General features: G+C 35.4%; 1 protein-coding gene across 5 annotated transcripts in view; it reads right to left on the bottom strand.

Annotated features, from left to right (window-relative positions):
* Positions 1-788: 788 nt before the first annotated feature.
* The window catches only part of Diaph2 (diaphanous related formin 2), a 980,694-nt gene continuing 962,776 nt past the window's right edge, over positions 789-18,706 (bottom strand). For all 5 annotated transcript variants that reach the window (XM_060375359.1, XM_060375356.1, XM_060375358.1 and 2 more), the window contains one exon: positions 789-6,185. Coding sequence is in view for 4 of the 5 variants with exons in the window: in XM_060375356.1 (XP_060231339.1) it covers positions 6,121-6,185 (65 nt within the window). In the remaining variant the exon portion in view is untranslated. The remainder of the gene's footprint in view (positions 6,186-18,706) is intronic.

Below are 18,706 nucleotides of genomic sequence, written 5' to 3'. Positions count from 1 at the left end.
TGGCTGAGAATTATCAAACAATTGCTTGGAATCAAAAGTGAGTCATTTAAAAGAGAAACAAATTCTTATAACCATTGACCTGACACTCTACCCCTAAACTTTTTTGTTATACTATTTATTCTCTTTTATCTTCTACTTTACTTCTCTTCTCTCCATATTTTACCATCCCTCCCCAATCTAGATTTACCTTTTCTTCTCTCCATCCTATCCTTTCTTTCCTTTCTCTCACCTCCTCTTCACTTTCCCCTTCTTTCTTTCCTTTCTTCTTTTCCCCTTCCCGAGTTTCTTTCTGGTGCTGTTGATCATGATATTTATTGTTTCCTCAGAAATGAAATAAAAGGGTTTTCTAGTATTAAAAAAAAAAAAAAAAAAAAAAAAAAAAAAAAAAAAAGCTCTCCAGAGAATAAAAACCTGTCATTCTTCATTACTTGCTTTGGACATTTACCACTCTGAGCATCTAAAGGCCATTTGCTTTAGCACTATACATAATGCACAAAAATATGCAAAAACAGTTTTTGGGGAACATCTTCTCACTTTTTAGTTGTACAATCATTTCTCTATTATTCTGATGAGCAGTATGTATTACTTCTAAGAAAAACCTCAGAGTTCTCTTAGGTATGCTAGTCTTTGAAGATAGCCCAACATCTCTACTTGATCAGTCCCTTCCAAAAACACTCTTGAAGCTCTTTTTAGATGAAGTTTTCCTTAGAATGCCCTCACATCCTCTTAACAATTCACCATCCATGCCTTTTATTTCATATTTAGTCTGAATCATAGACAGAACATCATTTAATGCAAATTTAAGCTTTATTGAATTAGTAGGCATTATATAGAGATTGCAAATCATTACTGGCCCAGCACAAATACAGGTGTTTATTCCAAGGTGAATCTTGGTGAAATGAGAGCATAAATTGACAGTTTTTTTTCTGCTACTTGAACTATTTCTTTAAGGTGGCTTGCTATGGACACAATCTTCCTCAATACCCATTCAACACATTCTTTGTTTTTACCTCTCCCTTCAGCTGAGGGATTCACAATATGTAAAGGAAGTTTGTAAAGAACCATTCTGTATCAGAGGTAGTTTTGTGCCTGCATTATTCATCATAGAAGACATCTGAACAAAGACTTCATAAAAAAGGGCAGAAGAGATAAACCAGATCAGAGTTGAGATAAGTGAATTTTTTCAGCTAATTTCTTACAGTGGCAAAAGTATCAACCAAAATTTAGAATAGTCTTTTTTGTCTATTTAATAACAAAGCATGCAGTAGCCTGGGCAGACAACAGCTTTTAATAACAACCTTAAATCTGGCTTGAGCACCAAGGATGCATTTTTAACAAATATAAAGTACATTTATATGCAATGACTAGTGTAGTGGTTGAATTATGCCCCTCCCCAAAAAACTTTTCATTATCTAATCCCCAGAATTTGTGATATTAACTTATTTTCTTAAGGAGGTTAAGGGAAGGTGTAATTAAGTTTAAGCTCTGAAAATGAGGATTTATCATAGATAATCTGGAAGGGTCACTAAAACTCCCTACAAGAGACGCAGTGGTGATTATATACACAGAGGGGCAGATGTCAAAAACACGGAGCAGAGTGAGATAAAGCCACAATCCAAGGAATAATTACAATCACATGAAAATATGAAAAGAGTAGATTTTTCTCCTAGAGCTTGCAGAGGAGTGCTGTCCTGCCAATATCTTGGCTTTAGATTTGTGGCCTTAAAACCAGACAGAACCAGAAACCTACCCTTTTATCCCTTCATGTTTGTAAGAATCTGTTACAGTAACAGTAGGAATCTGATATAAATTTTAGTATGAGGTGGGATATTGCTATGACAAATACCTACAGATGGGAAAGTGGTTTTGGGATTGAATACTGGGTGGAGGGTGGTACAATTGTTGGTGATGAATTTAATATAGAAACTATAGATTTCCTGAGCCAAACCACGGCTGGAAATGTGGCTATTAAAGGCATTTCTGGTGAGGGCACAAAAGCAAAGAATACTGTATTGGAAAAAAAAGGCAGTTGTTGTTATATAGCAGCAAAAACAAAACAACAACTTATCTGAATTGTCTCCTAAAGTTTAATGGAAAGCCAATCTTGATCTTGTAAGTAACAAAGTTGGGTATTTAGCTGAGGAGCTTGACAAGTCAAATGTTGTAGGTATAACTAGTTCATTCTTGCTGGGGAAAAGAAGTCTTAAGGGGGTGGGGATAAGAAAAGATGATAATAGAGTATATGATACATGACAGTGAAATGGGAATTACTGGAGGGATGGTAGCAAGGGGTAATGTGGAGGTGAGAGCAGAAGGGTAGAAACTGAAGAGAAGAATCAACAAAAACCAAAATATGCATGAAAATGCCACAATGAGAGTCATTCCTTTTTGTACTAATTTTAAAAAGAGCTAAATATGAGGAAATTAAAATTTTAAACAAGGAAAGAAATAAGAGAAGAGGTAAATCGAAGAATCATTATGTCAAGAAGAAACCACTACCTGATTGGGTAAATTTTGTTAATCATAAAAGATGGTAAAATGATGAAATTCTATGTGAAGTGTGTGCTTTGGAGTTAAGGTGAAGGATATGGTCTTCCAGCTTTTTAATAGTTCTAAATACACCAGCTACACATTCCTGGATTCATTCAACTACCTCAACATAGAGGCCCAGCTATTTAGGAAAGAACCATGAGGACCATCTTTCTAAAGTTATGGAGTAACATGATATACATGGAAGTCCAACAAGAGTTTTGAGGATGCAATAATTACCAGAATACTCCTGGCTTGGTTTGAAGATGACAGGAGGAAATGAGAAAAGGCTGCCAGATAACTATGGGCAGAAAACAAGCTAATAAAATTATTCCTCTGCAAAAATGTGATGACTTTCAGATTAGAGAAGGGAGCACCCAGATGGCAGAACAAAGTACGGATACAAAGGCAGAGACCTAAACCCTGGAGCAGAGAAGCATTGTAAGGCCTTGAAGCCTATGTGGAACTGTGTTATTTATTTATTTATTTATTTATTTAACAGGTGACTCTTATTTTCTGTTCTTTTTAGAGTAGGAGTGCCTTTGTTATTAGTCCATGCCTACCCCAGTGTTATTTTAGAAGACAATAACTCATTTTTATATGTTATTTTAGTGAATCCAGTTAGAGAAAGGATATTGTTCCATGAGTGAGCACATCCTAAATATCATTCATACTTCATTAGACAATATAAATTATAGGATTTGGAATTAATGACATTTGGGTAAGATTTTGGATTTAGGGGTTACTGTAATGGGTTGAATCTGGAGAATGTTGAGATGACATGAATGTGTTTTACATTTGGGACAAACATATATTTAAGGATGAGTGGGTAGAAAAGTGAGATGAGTTTTTATCTACAGGGAATATCTAGTACCTGGATGTTAGCTTGTTTGGAAAAAGGATCATAGAGATATCATGAAGTTTAGGATGTGTGGTGAGGTAATTATCCTGTCTTAAGATGGTGGTCTCTAAATGACACTATCAGTATCCTTACAGGAAAGACACAGAAAGACCAGGTACACAAAGAAGATGGTGATGTGAAAAGGAGCAGAGAAAAATGTGGCCAAGAGTCACACAATGCCATTGGCCATCAAAAGATGAAGCCAAGAACAGGCCTCTGTTGTAGCCTCTGGAGGTAGCATGAATGGTTGATGCCCAGATGTCAAGCTTCTGGCCTCCAGAACCATAGTAGAATAATCTGCTGTGATCTTAAACCATCAGATTTATGGTTAGTCATTACAGTAACCAAAGGAAAATATTCTAACCAGCTAAACTGGCTGTAACATTCTGAAGTAAAAGTTGTAGAAACAGGTATTTCTCATCTATGGCAGAAATAAACAAAAATAAATAAAATACTTGAGCCTAATTTGGTTTCCTTTTAAAAATACCACTATGTACTTTTTTGTTTTTGCATGATAGCTTTTAACCTAAAACAAAAAGTGCAAGTGGCTTGAACAGGACTATTATAAGTCACATAAGTTAATTATATGTCCCCTGAAATGTTTTCAAATGTTTGTGAAAAGCATGTGGAATGTATTTAAATACAAATATATAATTTATCAATAAGAGTACTTCATTCTTGTTTACAAACTAGAAAATAAGGCAAATTCACATCTGGAAAAGATAATACACATCAGTATTTCAACCTTAACCAGCTAGAAAATATGGCAGGGCAAATGCCCCAAATTTCAGTTAAAGTTTACATTTCAAGGTCAAGTTTCTATAGCCTGAAAAGCTATAAAAAGAAAAAACAAAACCTCAAATAAGCCATACCACAATATTTCAGAAAATACTTTGTAAGTCAAAAATGCATACAGTAGTTATTTACATCAATTAGTAGAACTTAAAGTTTGTGGTTATTGTTTAAAAAAAGTGTGTGAAAGTGGAATGTTCTAGTGTGCGTACATGTGTGTGTATATGTTTGTTTATGTAAGAAAAAAATGAAAAAAAACTCAGACATTGTTACCTTCTGATTTCTCTACTTATAGCAGCTTCAGAGTATTTTGAAGTATAATACCCAAGTAAGAATGCACTAGAGTGAAAGGCAACAGTTTAAATTACTATATATCTGTATAAAGATTCTGTGAGCAACTGGTCACATGTTTACATTATCTCCAGAAGGTGGCTTGCCAAGCCAGTCATTTGTTCTGTTCTCTGAATGTCTATAATGTGCTTTGGAGAAATAGAATTAGAATTTTCTATATAAGAAATATACATACAGCAATCACAATCATCTGCATGAATTAGTCTTGAAATTATACTCTATACCAATTATTACAAATTCACATTGTAAGAGAATAGACCAGTTAAGTATAACTTCTGCTCTCTCACATATTTAGAACAAATGCTGAGCTTCTTTATCTGCTATCATTATTTTGGCAACATCACTGAAATGTGTTAATAATATAAGGTAAGTAAGTATGATGATGACAGAGCTTTACCTTGTACTGGGATATGGAATTGTTGCAGTAAGATATATAAACACATACACACAGAGAGAGAAACAGAGAGAGAGAGAGAGAGAGAGAGAGAGAGAGAGAGAGAGAATTGCTTGTTCTTCAACTACCAAAGTAGAATGGAAAAGGGGACAGAAGGGAGATAAAACAATTGACCTTTCAAAAGTTTTCTACTGCCTCTTTCATAAAAAAAAAAAAAAAAAAAAAAAAAAAAAAATCATTTTCCTTGCTCTGGAGAATTCGCAGTTCTATTCCTTACCTCAAAGAAGGTGAGGGGAGAAAGAAGCAATAGAGTGAAGAATTAGGAATCAATATTTTCCTCTAAAATCTAAATAAAGGCAATAGAATTTTCAGCCTCAACCCTAGCACATACATGGAAGTGCAGAAGTTTTCTCAAAAATAGATACATAAAATATTTCTATGAAGCAGATTCCTATGCAGAATTAAAAAATACTTCTTAAATAAAGTTGAAATCTAGCTGATCTTGTTAAACTTTGGTTTATTTTTATCAATGGGAAGTGCCTACAATATCGTGCTGAAACTGTAGACTAATGGTAGGATTAATTTCTGACAAATAGATGAATCCATTAGCTTTCACTAGAGACACATTCCAAATACCTTGAGTGGGGCTTCTCTTTCAAAGTGTGCTATTTGTACCTTCCCAATCATTCTTTCAGACTTTATACTATACACATAAGATAAGCTGGAAGTAGACAGTGAAAACTCTTTCTGTCTATTCCTTACCTCCCCCTTTTTCTATTTTTCTGGAAATGAGGTAGGTAGGGGTCACCTAGAAAATTCAGTTTTAAAATTTTTGGCAGACTGGAATGTTAGTAGAAGCATTGGGATTCTTCCTTTTTTTTTTTTAATACTTTCAGCTTCACAGTCAGGTCATTATACACAATAACATGTAATATATGTCTTTACAGAGGAACGAATGTTTTCTGATCATGATATCTGGGTTAGGATTAGTGTATTTACAGTATTCCTACAAATACACATTACTTAACCCAGTTCAGCTTGACCTTTGTGGAAATGCATTTATTTCCATTTCAACTCTTGAGTGTATATTTTGTTCTTCTCAAAATGGATTATTTTTTTTCTTAAATGTCTCCACTGTCTCTGGCCTCAGGAATCACTGGGATGATATGGCTCCATTGTGGCGAGAGCGTGATCTTTCCAGAGGAGCCCGTCTGTTATCTGTAAGACAAAGAGAAGAAGAAAGGAAAAAATGATGAGCTTTAGATCCTGACTATTGCACAGTGTCAGGTCGAGAGAGGTTTTCAATGTCTTGAAAATTCACTTCAAATGAATATGGAAATAAGCTGCTAAGAGCCGGATGTTAGGCATTTACCCTGCAGCTGCCAGGCTGAGTTCAAGAGTTCTGCAATCAGCAGTAAATGATTTTTCTTGGTAAGCAGAGGCAGAATGGTAAAAGAAATAGAATTATTCTCTCAAACACAAACCACTTGGAAATAAGTAGGTGACAACAAAACTCCTTGGTAAAGATGTTAAATTGAAAAGATCTATGTACACTGCTTTTTTTTGAAAAGCTCTCCAATTCCCCATAAGTTTTCAATTTGTATGCTGGTTGCCTCTAAAGGACCCCAGTGGGTGCAGTGTGTGTGTGGGGGGGGGGCGGACAGAGAGTTCTTCTTCTTCTTCTTCTTCTACAATTATTGCAATATATTGCAATCAAAGCAGCTACTGAGTTTGCCTGATTGTATGTTGTAAACAAATTCAATACATTATATAGTCATTACAGGAATGAATAATGAATGGGACCTATTCTTGGTCCTATTCCTCCTACCCGTCACAGGAAGAAAAATCACTATAGAGATGGCTGTTGGCACAAAGTTTGGAAAGCAAAGTTTAAACGCATGGAAAGTTGCTGAAAATAGTTTTAGCTTTAATAGGGAAAAGGCTTACAGCTCTGAATTACGATGATCACTACTATATTATTATCACCTCTGTTTTATGCTCGGCTTAAATGCAATTGATGTGGGGGAAAATCTCTTCCTGGCAAAAGCATAATATACTTAGATTCTCCATTTAGAATGAGACTTTGTCCCTAGAAATAATGACAACCACCAGCACTTACATAAATGCTAACACTTTGCACTAATTTGTTAATTCACACAACATCCCCGGGAGGTAATCCCATTTCATTCCATCCTATTATCTCTAATTTAGTGATGAAGATTACATAGCAAATCAGTGGCATGATGGGAGATTACAATGCAAAGTTAGTGCCTAAATGTCAGGCCTGCTTTGTTCAGGAGTAGATGTTGGAGCCTCCCAAGCTGCTATTCATTTCCTCCTTAAGATGATGACTCACTAACATATCCCATGTCTCTCGATGGAGAGCCTGGACTGAGAAGTGATGAAGGGTTTTTTGTTGTTGTTATCATGATGCTTTTCTGGGTCATGCTATCATCTCTTGACTGATTCCAGCAGACTGTGGTCAATACGTGGTAAAACTTTCTTGTACCCATGACCTTGGCCTTATTAACACCACCTTGTGAGTGCACTAAGCAAACTAGTCAGAAGCATAAAGCATACTCAGTGCTTCAGAATGCAATAATATTACAGAAAGGTGAGAAAGTAAGAGGCTTTCTGTACTTGGGAGACATATCTGAGTGATGGATTATTTGGGTATCCTTTTGAAGATACCATTAAAAATCTATTATTTAATTTGTGATATGGCTCACAATTCAGCTATAAATGTGAAGATAACATTCCTGGATAAAGGGCTTATTACTTAGATGGCACAGGTTTGCATACAGATTAGATTGGGACTTCATACTTTAGCTACAATCAAATGGTTCCCACTGCATTACAAGTGTTCAGTGTTATTCTCAGATATGATAATGATGGCAGCATTCCCACAGGGTTGTGCCAGCTCTTAGAAAGAAACTAGTACATTGAGGATCCTACAAGCTAAACTAGCAGGTATCTGTGCTTTCATCCAAGAATGTCTCTGGTACCCCATAACATCGCCAAACATCTAGTAGATCTCCTCCAAAACTGCAGCCTCATTGTGTTAAATGACAGGATGTGAGGAATCATGCCACCTTGCAACTACTGGTGGCATTTGGTCTGAAAAATACTTTTGAGTCAAAGAAAACTGACTAAAGAACATTAAAGCTTTCGGAAAGTGGCATAAATATTGGTTCAGTACCCAAACCCAGCTTTATGGCATACAGAATAAAGAACTCGTTTAGATTTTCTTTTTCTATCCCTTTGATCCCCTTTGGGAGCCTACCAAGTTCCCAAATCAATAAGATAATTACATGAAGAAGTAATTCTGTAAAGGTCATCACTTATATTTTTGAAATGTCAACCTATAACCTTGTTTGTTTAAAAAAAGCCACTAGAAACCGTGGCAACAATTGCTGCTCTTAATTTAAAAAAAAATTTTCAGTTTTGTACATTTATGTTAAATATAATTTTGCCACATAATGCATGTTTGTACCATAAAGTTTTATGGATTAAACCATAAGTGAAATTAAATGGCTCTCATAAAGCACACACACACACACACACACACACACACACACACATACACATACATCTGTATTTTCATATGCATGCATACATAGATTTTCCATCTGTCTTCATATTCTAATGGCTAATAATCTAGTGATAACAGTTTTTCATGCACAAAAGTGGCTTCATCTTTGAATAAGAGATTGAAAAACCACTGAATGGATTATTTGAAACACTTTTATATTTATGGGATTCAATACTTACGGACCTTAAAAGTCAGCATCACATTTATAGGAAAAGAGCAATTGTTATATATTATTGCTGTCAGAGGCAACAGAGTAATTGAGATGATTGCAAAATTGATGCAGTTGTTTGGAAACAGGTGGAGGAAGCAGGTGGTGTGCTATATGATTTGAGGGCTTAATAAAGACCTACTCAGAATCAAGTTAATTTCCAAGTCCACCAGAATTTGGTAAGCAAACTCAAGCTGATTCTTCTTATTTATGAAAGGTTTGTGTTTGAAATAAACTCTTTGTGTAGGTGAAAAGATTCTGATGTTACTCTGAAGAATGAAGTCAGAGTGGTGCTGAAGATCATGCTTTGGAGGCAAATGGGCTTCAGAAAACCTTCCAAATCTTTCACCAAAGAACAACTTAAGCACATGTCTTAGCTATAATATGGTTCATAACTTTTATTAGCCTACCCAGTTCAAATGTGAAGGATGTCTTACTGTCATAAGAGGAAGAAGATCCATACCTTCTCTAAGCAAAAGTGTATGTGGCATTCATTTCTAAATCTTTTTGAGTATTGTAGTAAAATGATTAAACACACTGTGGTTCTGGTCTAGAATCCACTCATAATCATTTATTTAGTGACTCATTTATGTAAACAACACACAATGTAGAAAATATACAAATTTCATTATGTTTTAGATCTATACTTAAACCTACATCATTAATTTTGTTGTTACTTAATATGTCAAGTAGGGAGAGAAGAGGGATGGTGGGTGGAACTGGGAGGAAATGGAGGAGGCTACAGCCAGGATACAAAGTGAATAAATTACAACAGATACATAAATAAACAAAATAATAAACTATTAAAAAATATCAAGTAAAATGGCCAAAGACTAAATACAGATAAGACATAGCCTAAAACAAAGAGTAGACAAGCTAGAATAAAAGTTTCATTTCTGCAGTATGCAGTCTAGAGGTGTGCAATCAATATCCTAATAAAGTGTGTGACTAGGGATGTAGATGTATCTTGCATACTACATGAGATGGTCAAGCTGAGGTTGAAAGCATGACTTAAATAAAGGCCCATTATCTATTACTTCTTCCTCTCATGGTGTGGTGTCCCTCTGTTGTCCTTTAAAGAATAGTGTCTTAAAAAATATTGAGCTCAAATTAGACATGCATTATGGTATTCTATCCTTTTCTTGTAGACATTTTCTGTTGTTAAATGTCTGGAATATAATACTAAAAACATAATTTTATTGGCCATATATTCAGTTTGATTATGCAAATATATCATAATTTACCTTTATTTCTTTCCTGAAGAATATTTAAGATGCTTTCAATATTTTGCTGTTACAACAGCATAGAAATATGAATCCTTATAGTTACATCCATATGTATGTCAGAGCCATATCCATATGTATGCCCTAGTTATATCCATGTATGCTATGCATAGAAGAAGTAGTACTAAAGTATGCAGAAATAACCCCAAATAATATTAGAGAATAGTTGCATCAACTTAAATTCCATTTGCATTACATGAATTTGTCTGTCTTATCTCTTTAGGTAATAATCTTTAAAAAATGTTAATATAAAAAGTGAAAAATGACATATGATTAATTTATTTTGCATTTTATTCAAATACTAGTCGGGTGGACCTTCCCATATATTAACATCCATTTATTTTCCTTTGCACATTGGCCTTGTCCTTTGGCTATTTGTTGTGCTGTTTGATTTTGCACGTGATATACTTAAGATAGCAACAGACTGAAATATATATTAGAAATATTTTTCTTAGTTGTTTGCTTATTTTGTGTTATGGGTTTTTATGACTTATGGTTTTATTTTTTTTAAAGATTTATTTATTTTATGTACATGAGTGTTCTATCTGCATGTACACCTGAATGACAGAAGAGGGCATCAGATACCAATATAGATGATTTTGAGCCTCCATGTGGTTAATGTGAATTGAATTCAGGACCTCTGGAAGAGAAGTGTTCTTAACTACTGAGCCATCTATCCAGCCCTAATTTTTTTAAATCTATTTTTATGTAACTAAATCTATCAACATTTATATTTTGATATGTTCTTTTATTTTCAGCTTTCTCTAATAGACCTTTATTTGTCTAATAGACATAACTAATATTCAGATATTTGATAAGCATCCAGTCTTGACTCTTCATGGTATTAAGAGTTTAATCAATTTGCATTTAATATTAAAATTATCTTCAATTCATTTTGTTTCACAATGTCAGATAAACTTCCACACTACTTTGTTTCTTTTTTTATTTTTTCTTTCAAAGGACAGGGATTGTTCCATCACAATTTCTTGAATCACCAATTACTATAGTCATTGATAATATCCCTTTTATCATATATTTAAAAATGACACAGTTTCTATTATTTTGACATCAGTATTATTGTGATTTTTTTTATAAATGCCTTCTCATTTCATTACTCAAGCCTCTTGGTAATTTTCCCTTTTATTATTGTTTGTTATTATTGTTATTAAATCATTGTTTTGTAGATATGTTGTTCTTATGTAGCTCAGGTTGGTTCCTGGCCTCTGTCTCTTCAGTGCCAGGGTTATGGATGTGAGCTTTATGATATGTTTTAGTTTATGATATGGAGCTAAGCTTCCATCATTTATATTTTCACTTAGAACATAAACTTTGGTAGTGTGGCTCAGTGGTAGAACACATTGCTAGCATGGGCAAAGCTCTGGGTTTAATTCCTCAACACACTTGCACACACTCCTCCCCCCCACACACACACAATACTTCTGGGGCACATTTCAGCAGTGGACATCTTATAATGATAAAGTACCTCAAAAATAACAGAACTAAATAAGCAAAACCCAATGAATCCCAAGTTTACTCTAGTGACAACTCAGTATTCAGCTATGAGTGTAATGATGCTCAGGCCCACTTGTATGTCTGTGTATGTGCATCTGTATGTGGTTTGGGGGAAGGAACACAGGGCATCATGCATTCTACGCAAGTGCTTAACCACTGACACATAACATATCCTCAACTCTTTTAATGATGTTTTTAGGAATTTTCAGGCTTCCCATTTTCTTGAAAATCTAACAGGAACCTTTCCTCTGTCTTCTTATCAGTTTTTCTGATGGCTTGGCCACTTTTTGGGAAATGGAACAGAGTCCAGAAGTATACAAAAGAGCATCATCAGTTTTAGCTAGACAGCAAGTCTTGTTGTTTTGGGTCTGCCAAAAGTGTAGGTAACTGCAATTAAATGTATAGTTTTGTTTTCAATTAAAAAGTCTAAGGCTTCTAGTTTGAGAACCTCATGTTCTCTATCTTTGTAGTATGTTTCAAATTCTGAGTATCTACCAGATGTAAGTTACCACACTATATTGACCTGCTTTATTCCAGTGGAATTGTATACATAGCATGCTATATAAAAATGTATGTTCAGGAGACATTCAGGTTCCTCTCCAAGAACAACTGAAGAGTTCTAGCCCTACTTACTCTAATTTCAATGGCAATGCATTTTTTAAAGTACATGTTTTTAAAGCTAGAAACAGGCCACATATTTTGTAATCCATATTTTTCATTACATGCAAAATCCATGCAAAGAAAACACAAACCTAGATTACTGTGGTAGTTCAGGTTGGCACAAGAGTGGAAAGTTATTTTAACGATGATGGTAATGGAAAGCAATAGTGTTAAAATAGTTCAGAGGCCACTGTGACTACAGAAACACAACTCCCATTAACTATAATTGGAGTTACGCACATGTAATGATAACAAAATAGATTCCTAAATGCCTTTCCAGCTGGAAAATAAGTAAATGCATTCTGAGAAACAGCATGCTTTGTGTGGAAAATACAGTATTCTAATTAAGATGCACAAACTATTTTCACATTGGTATTGCTGAAAGTATGATGTTGGTAGGTTTTCTGTTTAGAGATATAGATCTGCTAGAGGTAACATCTGTACAAAGAATGTCTTTCCTTTTCTTATTGCTCAGCATTCGTTATGTTACTAAGGAAAAAGTTTCAATAGTTGCAATGGATTTATTAATTCAGGAGCTTGTTATCAGCATGAAACTCTGCTGTGCTAGGTAAAAAACAAATTATATTTTATAAAACCTCAGTACTGAGATTAAATCACTTTTCTATATTTCACTTTCTTCTTATCCTCCCTGCCAGGTAGTAACTCTACTCCCTATCTCTATTATGAACTTTGTATTTTGTAAACTACCAAGTCTTGTAGCAATATAAGGGTACAGTATCAAACAAATTTATTATAGTAAATTCAGGAAGATAGAAATACATGATAAACAGAAAAATCACACACTACAATAACATTACTTTAAGTTATTAAAAATTTAATCCATATTAAGCTACAAATGTAGAATCTATGTGATACTTTAATCTATCACAAACATGGTGTTTTTATAACATGCACACTCAACTTGTTGGTATTTTAAATGGCTGGCATTTATGCAATTGTACTTTGGGTATCTCAAAGTATCTTTGAAAAATGAGGTGCAGATAAAAAAAAATCAGTTTTCTATCCAGTATTCAGTATTTCAACCTTGTTATTGATTAGCTTTATACTGAATGTCATAGCTAGTGAATAGGTTTTTTTTAATCTTTTTTTTACATTAGTCATGCATTATATTTGCTTCTCTACTAAAGAATGCATATAGGATCCAAGTCAAATTTTCTCTCTGTGAGGATGAAAGTCTAATGAGGACATCTGCATATATAGAAAATATGGAAAATACTAACAAATATTAGAAAATATTAGGAAATGTTTTGGAGAAAATTCTGTAAATGAAACTCATGCATACTAAATTCTGGACATCATGGAAACTGTAACAGAGTTGTTCTGGAGATCCACCATAGTGGCTTATATGCAGCTGTTCCTTAAACACTGTTAATGAAGTCATCATCCAATTACTAGCAATCAATCAGGCACTGCTCCTTGAATTTAGCTCCAGCTGTGCTGTTTACATAGAGGGCATACATCTTTGCCATGAATGCAATGAAAGACTTCTGTCCTTCTGTCTAGTTACAAATTGTTATCACATAAATGGTTGTCCACTGGGTACATATCAGGTAACCTTACACATTATTATGTTGAGAAGTATAAGTGCAACAAAAACAATAGCATTAAATTAATTATATTTCTTTTAGCACCTACTTCATTTTAAATGCAATGAGTGTTCCAAGTGCAGAAAAAAAAAATCGTAACTCTGAATGCAAGAGTTAGAAGTTAGACAAAATTTTATCTTTATTAGGACTTAAAAGATAGGTGGGGTTTCAATAAGAAGAAACAGAAAGACAGCTGTCAATTTCTCATTAACAGAAAAAGAGAGTTTTAGTTCTGTATATTACAGACCATTCAGCTATGAAAATTTTCCTATTGGGAGGGCTAAAAAAAGAATGAATATATAAAAATAAAATCAGAATAACTACACATCTTAACTTGTTTTTTCCCTAAGGAAAAAAAAATAAAATGACATAATGAAAAGAAAGGAACTCTTTGTATTTGTAGCTGTAAGGACTAACATACAGTGGTAGCTATTTCTATAAGTAAAGTTATTTTCATTTAAATTCTATTTCTTAAAAACAATTTTCAAGTATTACACAGAAGGCAGTAGTTTTACCTTGATGGGAGTGGTGTCAACAGAGATGGGCTTTCTAGAGTCATCTAGAGAGGTTGTTGAATCCTACATAGCACTATCAAGAGTGACAGTACAAGGGAAGATCAAGGAAGACATTACAATGACTTGAGTCAGAGTGCTTGGCAAGGTGAGAAACTGAGTATCCATTTGGTTTGGTGCTGGATAGACTAATTGCTAAGTGGCACTGGGACTCCTGGGTGAATTCATTACTATCACCTGTCATCTATGTGACTTTCTATCTCATGGGTGGCATAGATGGCTGTGACTAAGAATACTTGCCACCAGCCATTTCTCTAACTTTAATCATATGATGGACAATCCTCTGTCATTCTTTATGGCAGTTGTTTGTGATCTGCCTGGGCTTTGTTGCTGATATGCTGACCTAGAATACTCACCTGTCACCTGCTTTTGAATAACTTTAGTCTTTGTTTTTAACACGTGCAAGCTATCTTTTTGGTCTGGACTCCTAATTTCAAGCTGATGGTGGACGTTTTATATCACTCAGCCCAACTCTTTAGCTTAAGTAGGCCTTCGGTGGGAGGTGTGCAGGAGAGTAAATATCCTGGTTTCTGTAGTAAGGTAGAAATGCCAGTCCTTCCTACACAATGTGTTCACCTCCCAAAAGATCATATCACAGTAACATAACCCTGCCTATGATTTTGAGAAGATGCTTTATTTATAGTTTACAATGCAAGAGCCTAAAAAACAGGTGTTCACATCTATAATGTTCCCCATGCTAGCCTATGCATAATTACTTAACCAGTTATATGGACAAAGGCAACTGTGTGGTTAATATTACAGACACTTTAGCAGCTGCCACTGCCATTGTTTTTAAAATACAAAGTGTCCCTTACAGTAAAAACCAGACAGCAGTTGTTTTAAATATGAGCAATTAAGAGAGTTAGCACAGACCTTCTTTTTTTTTTTTTTTTTTTTTTTTTTTTCAATGCTGTTTATTCAGGAACATTGAACAATCCTCGGACCCCGGGGAAAGCCAGCCCACAGCTTAAATAGCCTCTGGGTAGCCAACCCAGGCGTGCCACGGGGGCAATGCAGATAGGTCCACATACATGGAAGCAAGCCAGATCCTCTGCCTTAGCCAAATGTGGAGTTGTTCGTGACAGAGAGCACTCACCATCGGGAAGGTGGAAGGCAGAAACCAGCTCCATCTTTAAGGCATAGCATTCCGCAGCTCTCTACAGTTCCCCTTTTTGTTTTAGACGCATCAGGCAAGAGTAGAGGTCTGATCTCTGATATTAGAAATAAATTGGGACTTTGTACAGATGTTCATTTAGGTGTCATCCACCCAAAGAGCATCAGACCCGTCTGATACCTTTTTCTCAGAGGCGGGACCTGGGGCATCAACCCGCATGCAATCAGACATGCTCTTCTCTGGGTCCAAAGCGGCTGACCCTGAGTGCAGTGCTTAGCCTCGCATCCTGAGCGTATCATTTTAGCTTTTTATGGTATCCAACCATGCTTGGGGAGAATGTCCTGCTTCAATGGCTGTAAAGGCCTGAATGATCATGGCTGCATCACACTGTTGTGAGACTCTAATCAATGCTGGAATGCTAGTAAATTTAGGTATGCCCTGGTTACTCGCATGCCTCACTGGGTGCCTGTGCCCATTGATGCCCCTCACGCTATGACTCTCTTCAGACAGAAAAGGGATCTTGGAACTACAGCCACCATTGTTACTACCATCTCATTGACGGCTGTTGGAGCTACCACCAGGGCATTAGCCATGAGTCATACTGGGCAGACTGCTCAGACCCTGAATAATCATTTAGCCAATGTAGCTCATGCCTTAGTTGTACATAAAGGAATTAATGCTCAACTAAAAGGAAGCTTGATGGTGTTCAATCAGAGGATTGACCTCTTGCAGGAGCAAATTGATACCCTATGGCAAATCGCTCAACCTGGCTGTCAATGAAAGTATGCTGGACTTTGTGTCACTAGCATACAACATGAGAATTTTTCCTGTGCTGCAAATCTGTCTAAACAATTGTCTAGCTATATTTTAGGTAATTGGACTGGAGAATTCGATACTACGATGGAGCAGCTGAGAGTGGCCATTGTCACAGTAAATTCTACCAGAGTGGACGCAGGACTAGCCACAGGATTATCAACATGGATTGCTGCAGCCATGAATCATCTGAAGGAATGGGCAGGCATGGGAGTGTTAGCAGGCCTTCTGGTGTTCACCTTGGTTTGCCTGTGGTATATATGCAAGCACAGACCTTCTTGATTTCATATATTCACAACTGACAGAAAATTCTTTATAATTTTAGTATCTAATGCAACCCATGTACAACCTGAGCACTGGACGACTTTGAGTCAATAAAGATAGCTACTAACAGCTTACTTCTTTCAGAAGCAATCTCAATGAATCATTTTAAGTCTATTGGAAAAACACCAATCCTCATCTGATCAAGACCAGGTAAAAACACAAAAGGCTATTTTTTCAAATGTTCTCTAAGACCCTGTTTGTATTCAGTATAGCTTGTAGGTCATCATAAGATTCTATATAGTATGCAACTTACATATAGTGAGATACTGTGTAGCCACTCCAAATTATTATATAGATGCATATACATCTACATATAGAAAGAAGGTCCACATTTTAAAGTGAGAAATGAAAATTACCAAAGAATATGCCATATTTCCATTAGTAAAAACATATATAATTCTAAAAAGTTTTGAAAGGACATGTACCAAAAATCCAGTAGTAACCTCTAAGGTAGCATCATTATTTTTCTTTTAGGCTTTGGATGGAACTACATGCCCACACAATGATTTTTCTTTTGTATATTTCCCTCTTTACAAAATATTTTTATATCAAGCACTAATAACTTGTTAAATTAAGGGTAAAATCTAGATAGGATATTATGTTCTGTCATTAGCTACAGATCATACACTGTTTTTAATTTTTAAAGAAGAGAAGTCTGACAATACGCAGAGAGAGACTTTAGAGCAATCAGTCCTAAATTAGATATCCTTACCAACCTCCTACTGTCAAGACTCAGGGAATCTACGCAGAAGAGTTGAGAATATTATAAGAGATAGAAATGGTGGATGATTCCATAGAAACAGCAGTTTCCAGACACAACATGGCTGATACACATATGAGACACAGAGACTGGGACAGCATGCACAAGACTGCACAGGTTCAAACCAGACAAAACCATCTTTAAGAAGGGGAAGCAGCACAAAGTCTTATCCCTAATCAAGAAGCTATTTGCAATTGATACTTGTTGGGAAAGGGCAAATGAAAATCAGTTTTCTCCAATGGAATGTCACTGGGTCTATCAACCCTACTCCAGGGCAGGCCCCATGCTCAGGAATAGTTGGCCAGTACAAAATGTGTACTTGTTTTGTTTTGGTATTTTTTTGTCTTCTTGTTTGTTTTGATTTTTATTTTTGTTTTCATATTTTTCTTTTTGAGAAAAAGAAAGAACATGAAGTTGGGAAATTGGATTGGTAGAAAGATGGGAAGAATCTGGGAAGAGTTGGAAGAGGGGAAAGAATATGATCAAAAAACATTGAAAATATTTGATAAAAAATTAAAAAGATGTCTGAGTTGGGACTGAAGAGATAACTCAGCAGTTAAGAGCACTGTCTGCAGCCCTGAAGGTACCTGATAAAACAGGACCAGACGAAAGGGGAGGAGGTCCTCCCCAATTCGTGGACTTGGAAAGGGGCAGGGAGAAGCTGAGGGAGGGAGGGTGGGGTTGGGAGGAAATAAGGGAGCAGGATGCAGCTGGGATACAGAGTTAATAAAATGTAATTAATAATAAAAAAAGAACACTGGCTGCTCTTCCAGAAGACTTAGGTTCAATTCCCAGAACCCAGAGAGGAGTTGACACCTGTCTGTAACTCCAGTTCCATGGAATATGGAACCCTCACATTGACATACATACAGGCAGAACACTAATACATATAAAAATCAATAAAATATTTTTTATTTAACTTTTATTAATTATACTTTATTCATTTTGTATCCCCCCATAAGTCCCTCCCTCCTCCCCTCCCAGTCCCACCCTACCCCCTTTCTGCATGCATGCCCCTCCCCATGTCCACTGATTGGGGAGGTCCTCCTCTCCTTCTTTCTGATCAATAAAATATTTTTTAAAAAAATGATGTCTGTGCTAATTCCTTATTGATTATGCTACTACTTAATATATTATAATAAAAAGGAGAAATAAAAAGACAAAAAAAATAGGTTCTATTACCTGTTTTGCTTAAGGGCTTCAGACTACTCTGATAGAAAAATAAAAATTTTAGAGGCTAAACAAATTTGTGTTCACATAATTATCAGTTATAAATATATATCCTGTATCTTAG

Source organism: Meriones unguiculatus, chromosome X, assembly GCF_030254825.1.
Source record: "Meriones unguiculatus strain TT.TT164.6M chromosome X, Bangor_MerUng_6.1, whole genome shotgun sequence".
NCBI classification, from domain to species: domain Eukaryota; kingdom Metazoa; phylum Chordata; class Mammalia; order Rodentia; family Muridae; genus Meriones; species Meriones unguiculatus.
Note: the sequence above shows the minus strand (reverse complement) of the source record. Positions and strands in the feature narration are given on the sequence as shown.